The following is a 23,780-nucleotide window of genomic DNA, read 5'->3' as shown; positions in this document are numbered from 1 at the left end:
CCCTCAGATGACAACTGGAGAGGTGGGTTACATTCCTGGGCGTGCGTGGGCTCTCGCACTTGGGCGCCTGCCCAGGAGTGCAACCAGCACCTCGTGAAAAAAGCAGCGGCTTGCTGCCCAGGCCGATCCGACCGCCTTTAATAGGATCCTAGCTCTTGAAGGGAGGTCAAACCACTGTGTAGTGTAAATCTCCTCTGGAAGAGTGAGCCCTCATCATTGTTTCAGATAGGAGAGTTTCTCTGGTAGGTTCAGAGGGCTGCTTCTTTTCCGATCCAGCCCTGCGGCTTCTGCCCGTTTACAAGTCTCAGCCATGCAAAACACAACGGTAGTATAAACTCGTTAGGAGATACTCTTGCGTAAATACGCTCTTAGTTACACGTTTGGCTCCCACTGTAAGGGGCCTGCTTGTAAATGTTTCTAGACTTTCTTGATGGCACCATAACCCCTACTTTACGATCTTGGAACTGCAGAAGACAGCTTGTCATGGGCTCGTTGCCATGTTTATTCAACATGTGCTCCCAGCAGCCAAGAGCTTCTGCCCGGGGAGGGCAAGGAAGCAGAGCAGCCTCAAAGGAAGAAAGCCGTCATCCTACAAGTGTCCAGACTTTTATAATGACCAGAATACAACTTTCAAGGGGAGAAAGTGTTGTTTTACCAACTCTACACACATACACCCATGAAGTTCCTTGGCGGAGTGAGAATTTGGACCCAGGTCTTCAGAGTCCTAATCCCTCAGTCTATCCACTACACCTCACGAATTATCCTGTGTGAATAACTGTCTTCCTGAGTATCCAGGTAGAAATAATCAGCTGATGCTAAACCTCAATAGCCGATACATAACTTTTCGGTGTTTGTCCTTGAGATGTAAAAGCCATTCCTTGTTGTCAAGAAGGGAGGTAGTTGGGCTAAAGCAGAGTTTTAGTGCGCAAGCTACAAAATTGTTGCAAAAAAATATGATTATCCATATATTTAGGCCAGTATTTGGTTCAGTTTCAAATCCTGATCACCTAAGGGTAGCTGCCTCCAACTCTGGCAGGCCCCTCTTGGCAGCCTTTGTCTGGCAGGGTTATGAGATGAGTTGTGTAATGGGTTGACCCATCAGCTATGCAGTGGGAGGGGGCCTGACAGAACGGGGAAACCTTCAGGCAACGGGTTCCTCCTTGAATCCTGACCATCAGGTGCTTTAAGAAGAAAAAGGCCCACATGCTCCCTTCTGTGAAGCTTTGGCCAACTCTGAGCACAGGAAGGGTTTTGCTTTTTTCCCTGTTTGCTTGTTTATTTGTTTGTTTGTTTTAAGAATGCATGTTTTTTTATAATATGTTAAAAATAGTTTGAAGTGGACAGCCGTGCGGGATTCTTGTGCAACTCCATGTTTAATTTTGGGGTATTATTGCAACATCACCTGGGTTGGCAAAATTATCTGACTGTTTGTTTATTTATTTATTTATTTATTTATTCATTCATTCATTCATTCATTCATTCATTCATTCATTCATTCATTCATTCATTCATACCTTGCCTTTCCCCCTCGAGCGCCGCTTGATTCAAGAGGTGGGGGAGCCCGTTGCTTCGCCACTTCCGGCAGCCAAATGCCTCGATTCCCTCTTGTTTCAGGGATCAGATTCAACGCGGTTCACCCCCGAGCAGGTGTCGGTGGTCTGTCGCTTTAAGCAGCAAAGGTAGCCAAGCGGGGTGGTGACGCCGGGGGGGGGGAGACCCCCCAAAAGTGCACGTTGTACGTTTCCAACAGGAAGGAGACGCGAGTGCACTGGCTAAACCCTCTAAAAAGGAAGAGCATCAGCGCCAGGGTGCGTGATTTTACGCAAAGGGTTTCCTCCAGGTGGGAACGCAGTTCACGTCCGAGCCTCCGATCCCGATTCCCATTGCGACACGTGTTAGAAGAGGGCTAAAGAACGCTGGTCTTCCTGGTATGACTGGGATCCCGGATCCCGTCAGCGATTGGCGCAAAGGTTAAGGGTGATAGGATGTGCAAATACGACGCCTTTGTTCGGTGGAAGAGACGTTTCCTTCCTTTGGCTAAAAGCGGTGGTTCCCCAACCTGGGGTCCCCAGATGTTTTTGGACTGCAACTCCCAGAAGCCTTCATCTGGAGCTCTCCTGGCCAGGATTTTTGGGAGCTGTAGCCCGTGAACCTCTGGAGACCCAAGGCTGGGAAGCGCCGGCTTAAAAGGATCGATCAATCTAGTCCTGGGGCTCTGAGATTCCTCCCTCCCTCCCTTCGCCCTGCCTCGCGGGAGACTCTGCGGGGAACTTGAGCCGGCGGGGCGCGCGGAGAGGGAGGGAGAGCTCCGCCTGCTGCTTGCAACGGGGAAGCCCAGCAGCGGCAGCGGCTCCGTCGAGTTTCCTCTGCCGAGAGAGGGATGGAAGACCCAGAGGAGGAGGAGGAGGGCAGGGCAGGAGCGGGATCCTCTGCAAATATCAGTGAACGGGCCGGGATCGGGACCAAAGACCCGTCGGGAGCCACCCAGCCCCGTCTGTCCTCCGCGGGAGCCCCCTTCGCTTCTCCTCTGCCGGTCTCCTCGCGTGGGAAATCCGGGAAGGAGGAAGGAGCCAGGACTCGGGGCTCGCGTGACTTCCGAGAAGCCGCTTTCGAGAGAGGTACTGCTGCAGAAGTGGGGTTCCCTGGGGGCAGGAGAGGGGATCGGGGCGCCTCTGCGGGGAAGGGGCCCTGGGGAAAGAGGCGCTTTCTCCAGGACCCTGAACAGTTGAGGGGCGAGGGGGGGGGACAGAGGCGGGAGATTTATTTTATTTTATTGGACTACTCTTTGTTTATTTATTCCTTAGATTTACATACAGTACTGCCCCATTAGTGCAATGCACTATTCTCCGTGGTTCACAGCAAGCTAAAACATTTGATCCTCATTTAAACATAAAATAAAATAAACTGAATTTGTTCGAAGAGTTAAACAAGCCACTTTTAAGAGGCGAGTATTATATTCCTGTCACGGGATTCCTTGAAGTCCCGGGACAGCATTTGGGGCGAGGGAAAGGCTGGGAACGTCGTTCTTTGCAAAAGTTCTCCAAATTCTCTGGGATTCGAGGGAAGCCAGGGCTGCTCCAGGTGGGGGAGAACTTCTTCCCCCCAGAGCCCAGGGACCATCGGCGCGGCGGTTTTCAGTGCGCAAGGAGATGGAGGAGAGGGAAACCGCGAAGCTTTGGTCCCTGACGGCTAAATTCCGGCCAGGGGGACAAGGTGGGGACCCCTTGTGCGCCTGTTGCAGCAAAAGTAACGAGAGGCACAAGGCTCCATAAGGAACGGCGTTCCCGGTGGCCCCGGGCGCAAGGAGCCGCTCTTAGCCTGCGCGGAGAGGACATCCGACGGCGCGGAAGAGAGAGGCGGACAGGCGAGGTGGCCAAACGGGCGGGGAAAGTCAGGCAAGAAGTGGAGGAGGGAGGAGACGCGGGTGACTCACCTTTGCGGGCAGGAGGAGGCTGCGCGCATCTTAAGCGCGAGCGGGACCCATCCGAAGGAGATGGAAATCCGCGAGGCGAGGAAGCGCCGGGGATCGAACCTTTGGCTGCTCGCAGCGGCAGCTGCCTCGGCACCCCCACGCTGCCTCCGACCAGGGTCGGCAATTTCCCCCCCCCCCCTGCCCAGGGGCCAAATTCAGGATTAGCGGGGTGGGGCGGGGGGCCGCCAGAGGCGAAAGAGCGAGAGCCAAAAAGGCGCATGACGCACACGCCGGCCTCTCTCGGGATGGGGGGGGGAGTGTGTTCCCTGTGCACTCGCCGGGATTACGGGCCGTGGCCAAATAGGATCATGTCAGAGGATCCGGTAAAACCTCAAAACCAAAGCCACCGCGGGTAATAGCCGCCACCCACGTGGCCCGGGAGAGAGCGGTTCGAGGCGCGCCGGTGAGTCGCCCAAGGGCACCGTTTGAATCGCTGCTTCACAGAACGGGAGAAATCTGACTTTGGGGGAACTCCTCCTTCGTGCATTTGCTAGCTCTGGTAAGTCCAGGAGGGAGGGGGCCCCTAGAGCATGTGCAAAGTGCGGTGTGGGTCAAGCCCTCTGGAGGGACTTTTTGGGTATATTTTATCGTGGGCTGGCTTCATTTTGGTTTTTCCGCCTTGATTGCTTCCGGAAGCCGCCAGGACGGCATAGCAAGTAACTTAATGCACAGAGAAAGACGGATAGCCCCCCCCCCACACACACACACACCCCTTTTGTGGGTGGAAGCAGGGGTTGGGAATTAAAGCCCTGAAGTCAATTAAATGGTGGAGTTGGCAGTCCAGGGACAGAAAAGGGCAACTGGATTCAATGGAGGTCTTTAAAAATGGATTGTCTTGTTTATTGGGGGGGGCATCCCGACAGAATTAGGAGGGTGCCGGCATTCCTGTTTTGCTTGTTTTCCTCTTAAGAAAGCCACTTTGGGACCCTGGCCCTCCTCACAGGGTTGTTGTTAGGAGAAAGCCAGGAGGGAGAGAGCTGAGTATATAATTGTGAGCTCAGATGAGGGGGGGAATTAGGTATTAATGCAAATGAATGCATCATCAGGCATAAGTAATCATCCGCCGGACATCTGGTGGAGTAATAAAGGGGTGGCAGATGGGGACTGCATACGTTATGGGCCTCCAGGTTGCTTCTGGCTTCGTGGTGACCTTGTGAATTCGTGGCCTCTGAAAGGTGTTGGTCCTCAAGAGACCACCTCAGGTCTTGGAGACTTAAAAGAGGCACAAGGCCGGGATGGGTCTTTTCAGCTGCAGTCTGGCAAAGCTTTCAGTGCATGGAAGTCATGTAAATCTAATTTCCAATTTAAATCTAATTTAATTGCTTCAAGGGCCCTGCTGTCAAAGTAACCACAAGCAAATGAGATGTTTTTAGCTTGACAAATGGACAGTAAAGAGAGCTGACGGGGGGGGGGGGCGGGGGGGGAGATTAGTTTGAAATGCGGTGCTGGAGGAATGCTTTGCGGATACACTGGATGTCCAGAAAGAGGAACACGTGAGTCCCGAATCAAATCAGGCCTGGACTCTCTCTGGAGGCAGAAATGTTGAAACCGAGGTTGCCCTGCTTTGGGGCCCTCACAAGAAGGCAGGATTCTGTAACGCTGAGAATAATTGCAGGAAAAGAGGAAGACTGAATAGGAGATGGACTCAATCCCTACAGGAAGCCACAGGCTTGAGTTTGCAATTGCTGTTGAGGACATTTTGGGATCACTCCATTCATATGGTCATCATTAAGTCAGATGCAACTTGAAGGTGCATAACAATAACAACAGCTTGACAACAAGAGAAACTATTACCCCTTTTCCATTAACTTCCCCATCTTTCTTTCTTTCTTTCTTTCTTTCTTTCTTTCTTTATTTATTTATTTATTTATTTATTTATTTATTTATTTATTTATTTATTTATTTATTTAACATATCTTTAACCCAACTTTCCCCTTGAAAAGGACCCAAGGCGGCTTACAAACAATGAAAGACAATTTCAGGTTTGCCCTCCTCTGTCTTCCTTTCCCCCATCTCCCTCCGTCCCTCTCTCCCTCCCTCTCCCTCCCTCTCCCACCCCCCCCCCCGTTGCGTCTCAGGCCCACTAGGTCTGGCTTTCTCCTGGTCATCTGTGTTGGAAAAGCTGGACCAGTGACCACCCAGTGAAGTTCCCTCGCAGCCACCAAAATTTGGGGTTACAGCCTGGCACAAAATAATAATAATAGCAATGGAATGCCATCAAGTCACAGCTCTTCTCAGCGTACCTGGTGTTCAGCAGTAGTTTCCCTTTCCCATTTTCTGGGAAGTGCTCTGGGGCCACCATGCATCGTGCCCAAGGCTACACAGGCTGGCTTTTCAGAAAGGGCCTCCTTCTGGGTAACTGAACCCCCAACCATCAGATGTTCTAGCTTAGTGAACTGCCTCAATCTTAGTTTAAAACAAACGCCCTCCAGCGTCCAGGCGTTGAATCCTTGAATCAACTCGTTAAAGCAGAGAATCTCGGGCGCTGGGAATGAATCTGGCTGACCTGGAGGCTGGGACCCTAATCTAGTTTTCCAGGTGTCCCTAGAAAACCAAGCCTCTTCCTCAGGGGGTTAACACTTAAAGACGTCCCAGTGTCTGTACAGGGCCGAGAGTGTGCTTTGTATCAGAAAAAGTCGGACGGGGTTCCTTGAGGCTTCGTTCCGGGCACAGAAAGCTTTAAGCTGAAATCTACTGGGAGTTTTTGCCTTGTGCTCCATCCACTCTTGGGATGCAGGACTCCCCCCCCCCCAAAAAAAATTAAAGGTCTCTGAATTTGTCCCTCTGGCTGAAAATGGATCCTCAACTCTTGAATGGAAAAGTGTTAATTTCAGTTGCTTTCAGACCCTGCAATACTCCAGGGCCACTGCTTCCACCATTCCCCCCACACACACACACACACCCTGTATGGGTTACGGAGGCCCCTCCACCCAGATGTGCTCTGCATCTGCCCACGGGTGAGGCTCAGCACAAGATGCCCCCAACAGGCAGCTTCACCGGGGGGGGGGGGGGGGGAGAAGGAAGGAAGCCCAAAAGCCACTGAGTTAGTTGTGCAAACACCTGCCTTCCAACAGATTCATGAACCTCAGATCGCTGCTGCCGTCTCTTCCACAACCCTATTGGCACCCTATTGCAATTTGTTTGAGGAACTATGTGGCCATTTACAGTTTTTATAAGCGAACAGGCCAGGCGCCCCTGGAAAGGAACGTTGGCTTCGTGTCTGAGAGGCGGCAGCGACAGGGAGGGCCGGGAAGGATTTGCAGTTTGGAATGATTCCGCCGCAAGGCAATTTAGGCTCAAATGATGAAGCCCGAGTCCTTTCTCAGTCGCCACCTCTAAACCATCAAAATGCCCAAGCTTTTTAACATGATGATCTGAATCTTTGGGTTTCTCCTTTGCCTTAAAAAAATGTAAAATGTGTGCACACAGAGAAAGAGACACCCCTCCTCCCTGGCCAAAAATAATGATGATGCTGGGATGGTAGAACTGTGGGCTAGCACTCTCTCTCTCTCTCTCTTTTTCTCTCTGTGGTTGTGTGTTGTCCTCTGTGTGTGTGTGTGTTGTCCTCTCTCTCTCTCTCTCTCTCTCTCTCTCTCTCTCTCTCTCTCTCTCTGTGCCTGCCTAGCCGAAGCCCCAATGAGAGGCTGGCTTCCCGGCTGAAGCCTTTGCTGGCTGGCTCTTTTGCAGGGGGTCTGTTTTCTGTATGGCCAGAATGAGCTCCGGCCCCTCTCAGCACCTCTAAGTGGATTGCCTTCATCCTTCCAGCCGGCTGGTGATCAAAATACTCAGGATCTGGGGAAACGGGAGAGCAGCAGCAGCAGCAGCAGCAGAACTGGGACAAGCTCTAGCAGGCAGTGGGGACCGAAAAGAGCAGAACCTGCTCCCCAGCCCTCCCGGCAGAAGACCATTCGGGGTCAGGATCCCGGCAGTCTTTTTGTCTGCCTGCCCGGTTTCCTGTGAATGACAGGGGCTCTCTCCTAGTATCCTGAGTGGTGGGAAGGAGAGGAACTTTAATCTGATGTAGATTAGACCCATCCGCCTCCCTCCCTGGCTTGCTGTCCCTCGCTGTCCCTTCCTCTCTGCTTCTTTCGCCCTCCCTTCCCTTCCCAAGCTGTTTCTTTAAGAAAGTGGACTTAAAAAGTTGAGAAGGAAGGAAAGGAAAGGAAAGGAAAGGAAAGGAAAGGAAAGGAAAGGAAAGGAAAGGAAAGGAAAGGAAAGGAAAGGAAAGGAAAGGAAAGGAAGGAAGGAAGGAAGGAAGGAAGGAAGGAAGGAAGGAAGGAAGGAAGGAAGGAAGGAAGGAAGGAAGGAAGGAAGGAAGGAAGGAGATCGGTCTCCAGAAGTGCTGCCAGGGTTAGAGGTAGCAGTGGTGTGGATTTGACACGTGCTGCCTTTCTCGCTTTGCTTCTAAGGACTCCTTTTAATGGAACCCCTTGCCCGGTTTCCTTTATAAACCGGCCTCCTGGAAAGGCAACCTCAGCATATAATGGGCAACTGTGTGAAGTCTCCCTTGAGGAACCTCTCGAAAAAGGTAGGTTCCCCGCGTGGAGGACGGGGCACGGGGCCCTCCGAAGGCCGGGCATCTCCCATTCTAGGCAGGTGGTGAGGCTGGAGATGGGCCGCCTGGGGGGGGGAGGAGGGGGAAGGTGGAGGCGCGTCTTCTCCAACCTCTCCTCCTGGACTTCCTTTTCTGTATGACTGGAGGGCAAAGGCTGGAAGCGGGTATGTGTGGAGGGGGTGTATGTGGGGGGTGCACGATGGCCCGGCTGCCACTGTAGGCCACGGTGGGTCAGCGGGCAGTCAGGGGCAGCTGTGGGCACATGTTTGCAAGTCATGGGGGATTTTTCTCCAGGAGGTTCTCCTGCACCCCCTTCCTTGCAATGCTCAGGAGCCTTTCCTTTGGAGGCAGCTGCCCTTCCTTCCAGTGTGGGGGGGCATGGGCTTCATGGGGTTTTGGGCCAAGGGATGGATGGATCCGTTTCATTCCCACAATTGGCTGGACTTCCAAGAGCCAGCGGGCAGAGGGGGGGGGAAGCTGGGGCAGCTGTGTTGGCACTAGAGAAACCCCCAAATCGACACTAAGACAATACTTTTATTAGGTCCACAAGAAAAGCATGCAAAAGCCGAAGAGGAGAACAACATTCCATGCACACACACACACACCCCTTTGATCAGTCTAATAAAGCCACCACTTTAGTGAGTTTTGGAATTCCCAAGAGAGGAAGGGACTCTTGCGTGTGGTTCTCTGTTGAGATGACCATCCTCGCCTTGTCTCTGCGAAGGTTTGAGGAGAGCGCCAGCCGGAGGGGATGTCTTGCCCCCTTCCTGTTCCTTCTGCTCCTCCCCATTTCCCTCTCAGGCCTGGGGGGGGGGCAACCACCCTGCCTGCTTCCCCAGCCCCACCTTCGGCACCAATGAAAGTCTTGTGCGGGTCTTGTTGACTCCCTTGGAAAGCCCCTGCCTCTGTAGAAACGATGACCTTTCGTGCCTGAGCTGAGCTCTTGCATAACAACCTATTTGCCAGTGTCCTGTTTGGACTTGAGGGAAGGCAAAGTAGACCCCCCCCCCCGAAGGCCTTTTTCCCCTGTAATTAATATTAACGGGCACGGCCGTGGCATGGTATGCTTATAATCAGGGTCATGAGTTTCATGGATGCTGCCATCCCTAATGGGCCCTAGCGAGATTTTAACTGCATTCTTGTTAGCTTGGTTTTGGATCAGTTTGCAAAGATCTTATTGCATCTTTTCATGATCGAATGATTACTTCAAGCATCTTTGGCACGTAATACGAACAGATAGCTTTTATTGTTTTTCTTTTGTAAAAAGCCATGCACCAGAGTGCCCAAACAGCACTTCTGGATTATTATTTTTTTTCAGTTGGATGTTTGACAGGTTGATGGAAAATTTCCCCCCCGGTTAAGGCAGAATGCACCAGGAACACAGAATCCTAGAATCATGGAGTTGGAAGGGGCCCATAAAGGTCATCGAGTCCAACCCACTGATCAAGACAGGAATCCAAGTCCAAGCAGATCTGACTGATCGTGGCCCAATGTTCTCCTGAAGGCCTCCAGCATTAGAGCCCTCACCACTTCCCGGGGTCGCTGGTTCCCTTATCATACTGCTCTAACAGTTAAGAAGTTTTTCCCCCTGATATTCAATGGAAACCTGGCTCCCTGTCCCTTGAGCCCATTGTTGCCTGTCCTGCACTCTGGGATGATCGAGAACAGATCCTGCCCTTCCTCTGTAGGACAGTCCTTCCAAGTCTTTTTAAAAGGGCAACCCTATTTTCTCCATCGGTCTCCTTTCCTTGAGGCTAAACATGCCCAGTTCTTTCACTCCACATGAAAGGTGCAATCAGGCCCGTCGGTTAAACACCGCTACCGCCCTGCAGCAGGATCCATGACAATGCTGGACTCCTAGGTGCTTGCTAACTGTGGGATGGATATTGTGTAAACCACAACTGGGACAGGGGCTTATTGAATCACAAATATGGCATACGGAGAGGGGTGCAGGGAGCACATCCTTGGTGTGGATGCAAACATATGTGCTGATGTTTTCTGGCATGCCCTTGGCCAGAGGAATGAATGTATTTTCCCATTCTGTGTATGTATGTGCGTGTGTGTGTTTATACGTCCTGAACCATACAGTGGTATCAGCATGCATAGCGCTAGGGGCACACCATAATGCACATGCATCTTCCCCTGGACAAACATGTGCATCCAAAGGGAGAGATGCCTTATCTCACATCTGCCTGATGGTTCCCCTTCTGTCTGTGCATGGTGTGTAAATGCACACGTTCCAGTTTCTCTGTGCTGATGTTGTGTGCGTGTGCATGCATCGGCATTCAAGATAACGGTGCCTCAGTGTTTAAGTGCTCAGCGTAGTCGGTGGGCAGCGGGTTCGAATGACACGAGAGGTGACCTGGTCTGAACAGCCGGGAGACTTTCCTGATGGAGGCGCTCCCTAAAAGGTGCCCCCATCCATGAGCAGTGATGCCAGCCAGCACTAAAATTTGATAATGCGGGTCATTCCAATGGGGATGGCATGTTTTAGCTCTCCTGCTAGCAGATGAAGGAATGCAACAGGACAGGGTGGGCTGTTGGGAGAGCCAACGAGAAGGAATTCTTCTTAGCCCTCATAAAAGGAGAGGATGACCGGGCTCCACCAAGCAACTTGCAAGGCGACCACGGCCAGGGGTTCAGGACGGCCTGCCTTGATGGAAAGTCGGACGCCGGCTGACTTTCATCTCTTGGCTGATTTGGCGAGCCCTTCAGAAGGCCCGTTCGGCGAAAACAAACACAGCAGCGGGAGCAGTGGAAATAATTACATAACAAACAGGGAAACGGACGGTGCGGTTGCGAAGCTTACACAAAGACAAAAGCGGGTGGTGGCTTTTATTGGGACCGCGAAAAAATTAAAACACATAGCAAGCTTTTAATGTTTTGATTTTTAAGCGGTCCAATAAAAGGCACCACCTACTCTTGCGTTTGTGTAATAATCACATATTTATCCTGCCTTTTTTTCTCTTTGGAGAAAGACTTCAGGCAGCTTACAAAGGCCACAAGACGAGCGAAAAACCAAGGCAAGCACGAGGAACTGCAAGCTGAGACAAGCTGAAGTCCATCTAATCTATAAGCAAAATAATCAAAGCTGTCGTGATGGGTGCTAAACCGTTTTGCACTCCGGCTTTTCAAAAAGCATCTCCTCCTACCTTCCTAAAAGCAGCGAGGATGGGCTCTGAACCCAAAGAGGTGGCCCTGCCAACTTATTTCAGGATGTATAGTGAAATAAAGTAATGAAGGCGTTGGAGCCCCTTAAAGACTGGTGGAACCAACTTATTTTCACGTGAGCTGCCATGAGTGACAGTCCATGGATGTCTTGTGCATCCGAAGGCGTGGGATGTAATTCACTGAAGTACACCAAAGGAAGTCTTATATTTTTTTCTCCATGCATAGGAGCTTATCGCGTAATTCAGAGCAAGATAGGAGAAAGCCCTCCTCCGTAGCGGAAGGGAAATTACAACTGAACTCGGCTTGGGTAAATTGCTTTTTGAGATTACGACTCCCAGCCTGGCCGCTGGGAGAATCAAGGAGCTAATATAGCGTTCAAAAAAAAGCAACTTCCTTTCAGCCGGTGCCGATCCTAAATGGGGAGGCTTTCTCTGAACATCCTGGGAGTCTTGCTGGAAGGAAGGAAGCAAACGAGTGTGTGTGTGTGTTTGTGTGTGTGTGTGTGTGTGCGAGAAAGGAGCCCTGCACCTTGCAAAAGATGGATCGAATCACTCGGCTAATAATACCAGGACCAACAGACATCCCTGTGAGTTTTTGAGAGGGAAGCTGGTTGCCAATGCATCCAGAAAGGCTGGAGATGGACCCGTCTCCAAACGGCCAGGCTAAACTGCAGTACTGCAGTTGAGATTCTGCTCATAATCCAGATTCAATCCTGACAAAAGAAGAAGAAGAAGAAGACAAAAATGTAGTGGCACGTTAAAAACTAGCCACTGTGTTTTAATGTAAGCTTTTGTGGGTAAGTCCACTTCCTCAGACTTAAGAGTGAGACTACAGGGCAGAGATCTATATGTGTCTACATGGCCCCAAACTGGAGACAGTATTCGGGCACACGTTGTTGACCCAGCCATGACCTTCCAAACCTGTGTTGGTGTCCAGTTCCCCTCCTAGGAAGCAGTGGGTGCTTGACCACCAGGGAACAAAAGAGAAAACAATTCAGTCCTGGAATCCCCCCAGCCATTGTTTCCAAACTCTGAGATGAGGTAGATTTGGGTTTCTGTTTCTGTCATCCAGGGGTGCAAGAGAGGGGCAGACGAAGCCCCACACGGCCACCCCCAGAAAGGGTTCACTGTTCTCCCCTCAGTTTGCCAGTTTAAACGCAAGGCTCCTCTGGTGATGGACGGGTCATGCCCTCTGTCTCACGCCGACGGAGGCCGTCTCAAGGGGCTGAAGTATGGGATCCTTTCCGAAGTGTCTTTGTGATGGTTCACGATTCTGGCTCCGATGCTGTTCCTGCACCGTCAACAGCATCGTTTTGAAGCAGATTGTGTGGATGTGGGTTGGGTGGGTTGGAGGGGTTGGAAAAAAAATGCCCGGAGCTACCCGTGAGCGGGATGTGTGTGTCATGCAACAGACACGCTCTGCCAGTAAACACAGCGGTGCATGCCGATCGGTGAGCATCTGTGGCCGAGTTCTCTGCCTCACCGGGAGAGAGCTTGCGATGCAGCGCAGGCGGCGCTCGTTCAGCGGAGGGGGGCCAAGGAAATGTGGGGAAGGGAGCGCACAGCCTCTCCTGAAAACCACGGCGGGGCTGTTCATGTTTACTGCATGAAAAGCCAATGGTCCCTCTGAGCGCTCTGCCAGCTTTTTATAGCTCCATGGGAAATGTCAGGATGAAAATGTTTCTGCCAGAGCCCAGGCGACTCATGGCTATATAAGGCGAGCAGCTGGTTCGCTAGCGGGGCCTGGAACTCTGCATGCAGGATTTCCCGCTGGACATTTCCTCCCCCCAACACACACTCACTCACTCACACTCACACACACACACACACACACACACACACACACACACAAAGCGTGAACACAAAATCCAATATTGTGGGAAGCAAAGAAAGGCGGAGGGTTGAGTTGCACTCAGCAAGGTTTGGGGATCACACCGGAACACAAGCGGTGGGTTGACTGCAGATCAAGGCCAGCGGTGTTTTTTGGCCTAGGGCTCCGGCGATCTGTTGAACGACAGCATCCACCGTGTTCCTGGCGGCTGTAGTCAAAAAATGTAACTTTTCCAACATTTTTGGTCAGCCATGGGCGGTGTTGGCGGCTGCTGATCTGGTAACACATGGGTTTTGCAGAAAAGATGCAGGCGAGGCAGGGAAACCCGTTCTTGGATTATTTGAATGCATGCCGCACCTTCTTGAGTGTCACTGCTCATCCCTCACTTTCTGCCTTTAGAAACCTGAGGGCCAGAAACTTGCTTTTTAAAAAACCCCAACTTTTTGAGATTTCTTGGAGAAAGTAAATTCTGAAACCCGATGCCTGTTAGGAGATTCTGATTCTAGCAAGACGTGGGTTGGTGGCCTCCGTGGTGCATCCCGTCAGACACCTCATTCAGGGCTGAAACGTCAAGCCGGACTGCCAGCTTGGCCTCAGATGCCTCTTCTGGCCACAGGAATGAATTCCTTCCCTCTGAAATGGCCAGCCAGGTGATGGAGGGCTGAGGCTGGCCCTTGGCTGGCAAGATCGCCCCCACACACACACCAGGACACCTGCCTTGCCCAGGCTCCGATGTTCTCCCCTTTCTTGACACACAGAATCCTACTAGACCACACAAGCTCATCAGGGAGAAATTCCAGGAGCGGTGGCCTTTGAGAAACGGCAAATTCTACGAACTCTAACCCATTTGCCCCCAAAAACCCAGTCTTGATGCTCCAAGCAGGTTAAGGTTGAATCAGCCAAGTCAATGACAAAGGTGCCTCTGGGCATGTCTAAAGGGCAGGCTCTGGAAGCCAGGAGGGTGAGCCACAAAATCCAGAATGGCCCTCTTGATGGCATTCCCATTCCAGGACACTTCGGTCCAAAGACGGAGACCCTGGAGGACCCAACCCAAGCCCTCAATCTCAGCCTCGAGCCAGAGACCTGTCCATCATCCTTCTCGGAGTTTTCTGTGGCCTTGATGTTCAGCAGAAATGCTGAGATATTCTCCTTTGCCTCCCTTTGCATGCAGACGGACCCATGCCTGTGTCTGGGGACTGACGTATGTGCCTTCCTCACCCCCCCCACCCCACCCCTGGTCATGTAGCCTGCACTAGAAACCATCAGAACAGCCTCTTGCTTCCCTTCTGCCTTTAGGCTGTAGCTGGAGGGAGGCAAGCCCTGCTGGAAGGCTGCTGTTTGGTGGCTTTTCAAAGGGGAGATGCTACAAATATCAGAAGGGCTTTCATCCCCAGCCGAAGGCCGTATGTACAGCTGGCTGTTGGGCGCTGTACCAAATAAAAGGGCTAAAGGTACGTCTCAAACAACGGACGTGGCACAACGCTCGTTGAAGGTGCAGACAGATGTAAGCTGGTTTGGCGTGCCGGGGATTTTTGAACAGATGCCCTAAGAACACACGCAAAGAATCCTTTGCTGAAACCAGCTCTGGGGAGAAAAAGTTCTTCTAGCGTGTCTAGCTCCTACTGGTTAGCACCTGTGTCGTCGCCACCATATTTCTCCCAAAATCTACAAAGCAATTTTTTTTTCCAGCCAGTTCATAGTGCTCAGGAAGGGTGGGATTTGGTAGACAAAAAAATGGATTTCCGTGTGTAAACGTCTGGCTTTGAGGACATGCTCCAAACCAAACCGCTTGCTTGAAAATGCCCATGTGTGGTGCACCATTGAGAGATAGCAGTTTTTAATCTGTAGATGTGTGAGAAAAGTTGCGATGTTGGATTCACACTGACAGCAAGGGCAGTACAGTTTGGGGGCTTTAGCCTTGTGTGTGTGAGGGGGGGGGAAGAACCATATAGATATATATAGATGTCTAAAGCCCCAAAGCGCTATACGATGCCTCTGAGTCAATGATCTCTGTGTGCGCATGAAAGCTAACACTTTAATGCACTGGCCAGCCTTAAAGGCGCCACTTGACTCTTGTCCTCTGGCTTTTCTGCTGGTTGAAAGCATCCAAACAGTTCTGGGAGGCTGGGGGGATGGGGTTAACTTCCTCTGTTGTGTCGTTTACTTTCTGCTGATTTGACCAAGAAGATCCGCCATGACGAGAAAGCGTGCTATAAGGCTGTCCAGATGAGTGAGGAAGGGCCGTCCGCCGGCGGCGAGTTCCCTGGTCCCCTCATGGTGCTGGCCCAGAACTGCGCGGTGATGCACAACCTGCTGGGGCCGGCTTGTATCTTCCTCCGGAAGGGCTTCGCGGAAAACAGGCAGCCAGTACGTAAGTTGCACCTGGACAGGCCGAGGCGTGCTTGCAAAGCCCGGAGGGTGTGGAGGAACCTGGTGGGGGAGAGCTGCGCCGCCAGGGGACAGCCCAAAGAGAGGTGGCCACGGCTCCCGGGGGGGGGGTACTCTTTCTGAAAAGACTGCTACAGCAGGCCCGGATGTGAGAGTCCACAGGATGAGAGGCGGCCGGCTGGGAACGCCATACCCGCCTGCCCGCCCTGTTGTTCTGGGAAATCAAGAGGGTGGTTGTGATAAGAGATAGAAGGATTTCCCCATAATCAAGAAGCAGCGCATTTCCACCCCTGGCTTGGCTCCCTCTTCACAAGATCTCAGATGTATTCTTCTGCTCTTTATGATCCTAACCTCCACTTCCTTGCCCTGCTCCACCCCACAAACATAAAACACAGCTTTGGGTGCTTGCGAGACTTCTGAACCACAAGTGAATCTCCCTTTTCTTCTCCAGATCCTCTTGCTACTCTCAGGGGTTGCTTTTCCACCCTCACCGCTATCGAAAGGAACTCTTGGCTGAACCCTGGCTTCTCTGTGGCTAGGTCTCTGGGGAGCGTGGGGTCGTCTCGAGCCTTTCCCCAGCAGCAGGAGAGGGCCCTCCTTGGTGCCAACATGCCATCCTTTGTGGGGGAGGGAGAAGGGATGCCCAACAGCTCCAGGAAAAGCCCACAGGGACCCCTGCCCAGGCTTTACCAGCCCCTGTCCTTGGAAATATGAAACATTTTTCATCAGTGACTTGCCTTTCCGCTGAAGGCGTGAAGGTCCAACTTCCTGGAGGGAGTGGCCTTTTTGTGTGTGTGTGTGTGCCCTCCACACCTCCATTTTCAGGGGAGCCATGAATCCACACCAGCTTTTTCTAACCCACCGTTCACAGGAGCTGTTCTAGTCCTACTTTGAGATAGCGTTCCTCATCTGGGTCCAGACTAAAACCTGGACTGGATTCACAACACCCTTGGAACTGGAGTCTTCAGCAGCTGCTGCCTTGAAGCCAAGACTTGACTTCCATGCTGGGAAAGAGGGTTTTGTGAGGGGGGGGGAAATCAGCAAAATGCTCTTTTAATGCCCCTCTGTTCCTTTTCCCCCACTGGGGAGGAACCGCAAAGACCCCATCAAGCAGGACGGCGCTTCTGCTTTCCCTCTGAAAAGCTGCTGGATCAAATCTCCAGGACCATCTTTGGTTAAAATTGTCACTGGAAGGGACAAAAAAAGCCCAAGAGCATCTCCAGAGGGCTCTGGAGGACTGGGGCCCAGGCAGAGTCGAAGGCACAGGGCTAGACCGGAGAATGGGAAGGTAACCTTGCACTACAACACCCAGAATCCCCTGGGCTGGCTTGGATGTTCTGGGAATGGTTGTTATCCTAACCGGTTCTTTTTCCCAACCGGCTCTTTTCCCCCTCGCCGCAAAGGGCTGATTAACTGGGTTCATAGGTCTTTGCAAACACTCAAAAATGTGCTGCTCTCTTAATCCTCTCTGAAGGAGCTGGCTTTATTCTAACACGTGCTTTTTTTCCTTGTAGGACAGGGAGCTGCGTCCAGAAGAAATAGAAGGTAGGGTGTCTACAGCAACCCCCCCCCTCCAAAAAAAAAAAAACACTGGCTTCCGTTTTGTGCCCTCCTGATGACTTTTCAGCAGGATGAGGCTCTTTCCCAGACGGTGACCCATGAACGGCTCCTAGCCATGCTGGTCTAAGAGCTGAAACCGTACTTTCTTGTGGGTGGGGTGGGGGAATCATCCTCCAAAAATAATAACAATTTCTGCACGCTGTCTGCACTAAATGTCAATCTGCTGATGGGGGACAAGACCAGGAACCCCCCCTGGCTCTCACCCACAGCTTGTGGGGCCGTTAAGTGGGCTTGGGGCTGAAACTGGGGTTCCGCCAGCGCCTCCCCGGCTTGCACTCTTGGGCTCGAAGCTGACATTGCAGGTGGCCCCTGATTAGAGCCAAAAGCCCATTTGTGTTGGAGAGATGGGCTTCAGGAAGTGTTCTGATCCGAGAAACACATTTCAAAGCAATTGTGCGCAGAGGTTCAGAAGCTCAGTCGTAGAACAAGGCAAATTAATTTGCAAGTTAAGTGAAGCAAGGAAGACTATGGTGTTCTCGTCTCCAGCTCCCTGTAATGCTTGTTTCTTCTCTCAGCCGCTGGACTCTTAAGCTAGGTCTGAGTTATTTTCTACTTGTGATTTTGATCCAGTAGCAGCTCCTGTCACTGTAGCCCTTCTCTGCTTAGAGCAGACAGGATGGGTTCTTACAGGTTTTCTCAAATAGGATGGACACAGGGACTCACCGGTGACGTGGAAACACACACACCCCAGTGATGTTTCTAGTATAGAGCATATGCCTTGACTCCTCCCACAAAGGCAGAAACAGACATTAAAGGTAGTATGACATTAGAAGAGAAAATTCCTTAACTGCAGGAAGCCTCTGAGTTTGAACAGTAGCTTTTTTCAGCTCACATAATCAGAAAATCAGCTTGCTTTGTTTTGTGACTGCTGTTCGGGAACATAAGCATGCAATTCCTTTAATTTCTCAGATACAAAAGACTGTCTGAGCCACGTCTTTCTGTCACCAATAATGCGCTTTCAGCTCTAATCTGGGGCTGCCCGTAGCACGTGCGTCTGTCCTAACGGCCCTCTTCTTTTACTGGTTTTGCACCCGCAGAACTGAGAGAAGCCTTCAAGGAGTTTGACAAGGACCGCGATGGGTACATCAACTGCCGAGATCTGGGCAACTGTATGCGGACCATGGGTTATATGCCAACTGAAATGGAGCTGATTGAGCTGTCCCAGCAAATCAACATGAACTGTGAGTGCCAGCTGCTTGCAACGGCCAGGCTCCACACGGATATCGCTTCTCATTCTCTGCTAGGGACCTCTTTGAAGGCCCCTTGACTGTGGATCTCCTTTCTCTTCCTTTATGCCAGGCCCTTTGTACAGGCAGAGGTCTCCTCCTGGCAGCTTTGCACCAAGCGAAAAAAGATGCAAAAAAAAAAAAAGGTCGCAGCCCTGATCTTCCGTCGTCACATTATATCGTGGTCCCAACATCTCCCACCCCCCGTTCTTTTTCACTGGAACGGCGGGAGGCTCTAGCTACTTCCATCTCACCCACTATGATATCTTTTGGAGCATGGAAAAGTTCCAGTAGGACCACTAAATCCACAGGATCAGTGTTTTCTGGTCCACTCATACACGGTCTGAAAATATTAAAAAATAAAATCCTAGAAATAGGTATTATTTCTAAAGATGAAGTTTACAGGACTGGCCACTAGAGGGAGGCAGAGACCGTGCTATGGATAATCTTCACTCTTAAAAAAGTGTTTGCTATAATCCACATTTTTCAGCACCCGCGGGAGGGCTTGGAACCGAACGCTTGCGAATATGGGGGTCCTACTGTGCTCTGTTTTCAGCCAGAGCTATCAGAATCGTGGGAGTGGCCAGGACGGCCGCTGGAGTTTGGAAGCTGTTGTTGGAAAAGGAACTCCTCCGAGATCAGCCGAAAATGTTGGTAGTCGCCTCTCGGCCGTTACTCGTCTGACACATATTTCTTTTCTTTCCCCCCACCCACCCCCCCATCTCCCTAGTGGGCGGCCATGTGGATTTTGACGACTTCGTAGAACTGATGGGACCCAAACTTCTGGCAGAGACGGCCGACATGATTGGGGTCAAAGAGCTACGAGATGCTTTCAGGGAGGTGAGAATCGGACCACACCGACTCGGTCTGGTCTCTTTGCCCGTTTAAGCCAGCAGTTCCCAACATGGGATCCTCAGATGTTCGTGGACTACAACTCCCAGAAATCCTGGCCAGCACAGCTAAGTGGCGAAGGCTTCTGGAAGTTGCCATCTAAAAACATCTGGACACCCAAGGTTGGGCAACCACTGGCTTAAATTAAAGGCAGGGTTGTCTACGTTTGTGTTTCTGGACTGTAATTCCCCAAGTTCTCTCTGCTGCCTGGAGGATTCTGGGAGTTGTGGTCCAAAAACACAAACCAGCACAATTTTTGTTTAGAATGGGGCTGTGGGAAGACAAATTGTACGAATATACGATTGTATGAATGCTGGGGAAATATGGGTGTCACTCGGAAAGGGTCGGAATCATCAGGGAAACCCAAATCCCTGTTTCCGAGACTCCTCACATGGCCCCTGGTCTGTGTTGGATTTCTCACAGTGGTTGTTCAGATGTTTGCTGTTGTTCTTTGCTGTGGAGTCACTCCCAACCGAGGGCGAACCCTTGAATGAGCCATCTCCAAATGTCCTGCCCTCAACCGCCCTGCTCGGATCTTGTAAATAAGGCCGAAAGTGGTAAATGAGGAACCTTATCATGTGCATGTGAAAATAGCCGGTGTGAATAAATTCAGAAGCAGGGACTGAAATCCTGTGGTTTAGTCACAGAAGAGTCAAGCCCCTTGGAGTCAGTGGAACATACCCAGGGGTTGGCCAAATCCAGTGCAATTCACTACTACGCTTAGCAACAGGGCTTCGTTTTATTTTTAATTTGGGACGAAGGGATCTGGCTTGGAGGGTTACAGAGAAGAAGGAACCTAGGAAGGTAAGATTGCAGGGTCTGTACCAGCGTCCACTGTTTTACTGAGGGGGACTGTTCGCTTCCTCATAGTTTGACACCAACGGTGACGGGGAGATCAGCACCAACGAACTGCGGGAAGCCATGAAGAAGCTCCTTGGACAACAAGTGGGCCACCGGGACATCGAGGACATAATACGCGACGTAGACCTGAACGGAGATGGGCGGGTGGACTTTGAAGGTGAGGGAGGGAAAACAATGATTTGCCAAGGGGGGTGGGGAGCTTGTTCCTAAAAGAAGGTCAAGTCTCAGGTAGTTCCACATGATTTCTCACATTAGGGAACATTGATTGTTCAACAGCCCCTAATGACTCTGGCTCCATTTTTTTCCTTTGTTTGTCTTTCTGTTTAATTAGTTAGGACTCTCCTAAAAAGAGCATGATTTTTATCCTGCTTTCTCTCATTTGTGAAGGTGTGGGGGTTTCATACCAGATTTGGCATCCAAGCTTCCCTTTTAAAAAGCGATGTTTCTTCCCACGAAGAAAATTTTATGAAATTCTATGACATTTTCAAGAAATCCACTTACCTGCTGGAGCTTCTCTACTGGAGCCTCTTCTCTCTTTATTTAAATGGGAGTGCTCACCCGATGCCCACGGAAAGCCTTCAGTCCAGAGTGCTGAAACTGGAAGTCTCGAACTCAGCACCTGACGCAGAAGGTTACTAAAAATAGCTCCTGCTTTTAGCAGGGTTGGAAAGGAGCGGAAAGTCACAGGGAAAAAAAAGCACTACATGAAGGGGTCATGATATATGGAAAGGTGGAAAAAAATACTTAAAATGTCAGGGCAGAGTCCAATACTTTAAGGAAAGCAAATGTATTCATTTGGAAGAGCCGGAGGTGTTAGGCAATTGGGTAAATTAAAAAGGCTTCACTCGACACTGAAAAGATGACAAAGGGAGCAAGGAAAAAAAGGAGGGAGGGAGGGTGTCACTGAAATAGCTCTGTCCTGAGTTATCCCCTGCTCTCCCCTGGACCAAATGGCCCTCGGATCCTGCCGTCCTGCCTCCGCAAGCTGTGGAAAGGCTTTCAAGCTCATTGAATTTCGCCTGTAATGGGAATTTCTCCAAATCCCCCATTCCCTTTTTTTAGGGTTTAATCCAATTCCAACCCCATCTAGAGCAGGCTGATGGCCATGAAGGCGATGTTTTAGTCAGCGCTTATGTAAGCCCCATTGATTTCAATGGGTCCACCCCAGTTGGTTTACAAATGAGATCTGTGCCGTTCTTCATGCCCCGAAGAGGCCATTAGTTCCTGTTCGGTTCTTACGCCCCGTTGGAAGAGTCGCAGCTTCCCTTGCGGAACAAAAACTCGGATCTCGTGTTGTGAGGCGATTAGAGCCGAAGCAGCCCTCAGCTTCCCTCCCCGCCCCTGAGGCGGGGGGGGGCTCCTGCCTTGGGCTGGTGGCCATTAATGCTGGGGTGGTTTTCATCCGTTCCGTAAAAGGATTGGCAAGGGATTTGTGAAGGGACATTCCGGAAATCGACCCTTGGCCCGTTTCCCCATGATAGTCACAGAGCATCCTCTGTGCTTGTAGAAAGGAAATATTTTCAATTTTATCTGTCTCTTTTCCAATGTAACAATGGATGTGTGGAGGATGGAGGGGGGATGAACTACAACTGGTCAGGGTCCCCGGAAGGTCTCCTTGTGAAGCAGTCCAGTGTGATCTTGTTGTTGTTGAGTCCTTAAGTCATGTCCGGCTCTTCGTGACCCCACGGATAAGAGCACACCAGGCCCTCCTGTCGTCCACTGCCTCCCGGAGTTGGGTCAAATTCAAGTTGGTCGCTTCGATGACCCTGTCCATCCATCTCCTCCTCTGTCAACCCCTTCTCTCCTCTTGCCTTCACACTTTCCCAACATCAGGGTCTTTTCTGGTGTGATCTATTTCCCAGCAATCACATGACATGCCTGCTCTGGGCTGAGGTGGACCTTTTTGGATCCAGCTGTAGGACATTGACTTCTCGGAGCTGGGTTGGAGTGATTTACTGGTCGATTGCTCCCATTATAGCAACCTTTTCCGCTGCCACCAGGCCCGTGACTTTCCACACATTGGATCGCACCCTGACATGGCCCTTGTGCGCTTCAACCTGGACATTTCCTCCCATTCCCACGCCCCACCACATGCAAGGCAACCTGAGGTTCAGAGCCAGTCGAAGACCCTTGGAGACCCTAAGCGGTGAAAAGACGAGGGTCCTTCCAACAAATACAACACGCAGCAGGTCCCACAGCTTGAAAACAACCATTGAATGTGCACATGATAGGCATGAAAACAAGGGGGATATAATTGTTCTGCTTCTCTGCCCCTCTCCCTGTCTTGTTTTCAGAGTTTGTCAGGATGATGTCCCGCTGAAGCCAGGTTTGGGGGCTGAAGACGAATCAGCGCCAGAAAGTAAAAGAGGGCCCGGACGGAGCATCTCCGCGCGGATGTTCGTGCGCCAAGGCCGACGCCCCGGTTGCGTCCCCAAGAGGGCGCGAGCCGCCACAACGGCCTGCCTCTGTGACCCACGTGGCCCCGACATTCCTTCACCTCTCTGCACTGTGAAAGATCCACCTCTCCTGCAACTGGAAGTGCTCCTCAAGAGAAGCTCTGCGCAGGGCAGCTGCGCACCCGGACCAGCCACGGAGTCTTCGGGACCGAAGAAGACGCCTCTTCCTCTTCCTCCTCCTCTCCCTTCCCGGCTTTTACTCTTCCGACAAAGCAGCGAGAAGGAGAGGTTCTCTCTGGAACGGGCGCCTTACGCCAAAGCCGCCTGCGATCGGTGCCTGCGGTAGACTGCGCTCGTTCCCGTTTTTTTCCTCGGTGAACAGACTGTTCCCGGCCCCCGGCCCTTGTGTCTCCACCTGTACAGAGTTATTTATGACACCCACCCACCCAGACCAGCCTGGAATGTTCTCTTCTTTCCCTGTGGTTATGTTCATGAGATCAAATATATGTTTGAAAACAAAAGACACCAGCTTTGTAAGGGCCTGTGTGCTTCTGTGCAAGGGGGGGGAGGCGGGGGTCATGGCTTGCAGGCCTTCAAAACCATTTGGTGGTTTGTGCAGCATCAGCGATGCAATGAGAACGAGGGAAGCTTGATGACGGAGGTCCTGCGGTCACGATCACACAAGGGGGGGACTGTTGCAGAGTTTAAGATTTTGGGTTGAATTCTTTTAGCTGTGCAGCAGAAATGTAGGGATTCACTGAGCAGAATAGCTTTAAGTTCCCCAAAGTAGTCCACCCCTTTCCTCATCCACGGATGAGTCTCGGTAACTCACTCAGAGACATTAGTAGGAAAAAGAATAGAAGGTTTATTCTTCAGCAGATCAAACAGACACACACACCCAGAGATGACTTTTCATGGGCGCCTCGACCCCATTCTGACCATTTCCTAGGCCAGGCAGTTGGCCTGTCTCTGGCGTTCCCCAGGTGGGATCGGATCCCCACGTTCTCAATGGTGCAACCTTTTTACCCGTTGAACCTGGACCATTCTTCACGCAAGGTTTGTGTGCCGACTCTCTTCTCCCTGGAAGTACAAGCCCCCCAACCCCGTGTCCCTTCCCAGGTCTTTCCCGAGAGTCTTCTTATCACAAGGATCAGCCCTGCAATAACCAGGAAAAGCACCAGGAGGGGGTCAAACCCACCTTTTTCCAGTGGGCCATTATCTCCGTATAATGCAAATCTCTGGATTGCTTTCAGCCCTGATTCTCTGTGTTAAAGAAATTCCATTGTTTAAGGTAGAAAGTCCAAATCCACCGCATGCGCGGACTGATAGGAGCCACGATTCTTTGAGGAACTGCTCTGAGCAGGTCCTGC

At 51.3% G+C, this 23,780-nt stretch overlaps 1 protein-coding gene across 4 annotated transcripts; it reads left to right on the top strand.

The window, feature by feature from the left end:
• Positions 1 to 2,402: 2,402 nt before the first annotated feature.
• Positions 2,403 to 22,935, top strand: CABP1 (calcium binding protein 1). Of its 4 annotated transcripts, none has more exons than XM_072983099.2 (8): positions 2,403 to 2,618; positions 7,882 to 8,000; positions 15,216 to 15,395; positions 16,931 to 16,961; positions 18,074 to 18,217; positions 18,993 to 19,102; positions 20,024 to 20,171; positions 22,309 to 22,935. In XM_072983099.2, the coding sequence occupies exons 2-8, from the start codon at positions 7,956 to 7,958 to the stop codon at positions 22,332 to 22,334; spliced, it is 684 nt and encodes a 227-aa protein (XP_072839200.1). In that variant the 5' UTR covers positions 2,403 to 2,618; positions 7,882 to 7,955; the 3' UTR covers positions 22,335 to 22,935. The 4 variants fall into 4 exon arrangements, with proteins under 4 accessions (XP_072839200.1, XP_072839201.1, XP_020654797.1 ...); XM_020799138.3 differs by lacking the exon at positions 2,403 to 2,618 and adding an exon at positions 3,716 to 3,971; XM_072983100.2 differs by lacking the exon at positions 7,882 to 8,000 and having other exon boundaries at positions 2,406 to 2,618.
• The last annotated feature ends 845 nt before the right edge of the window (positions 22,936 to 23,780 follow it).

The sequence above is a fragment of the Pogona vitticeps genome, chromosome 14 (assembly GCF_051106095.1).
Source record: "Pogona vitticeps strain Pit_001003342236 chromosome 14, PviZW2.1, whole genome shotgun sequence".
In the NCBI taxonomy this organism is placed as follows: Eukaryota; Metazoa; Chordata; class Lepidosauria; order Squamata; family Agamidae; genus Pogona; species Pogona vitticeps.
This window is presented reverse-complemented; position numbering and strand designations above follow the sequence as displayed.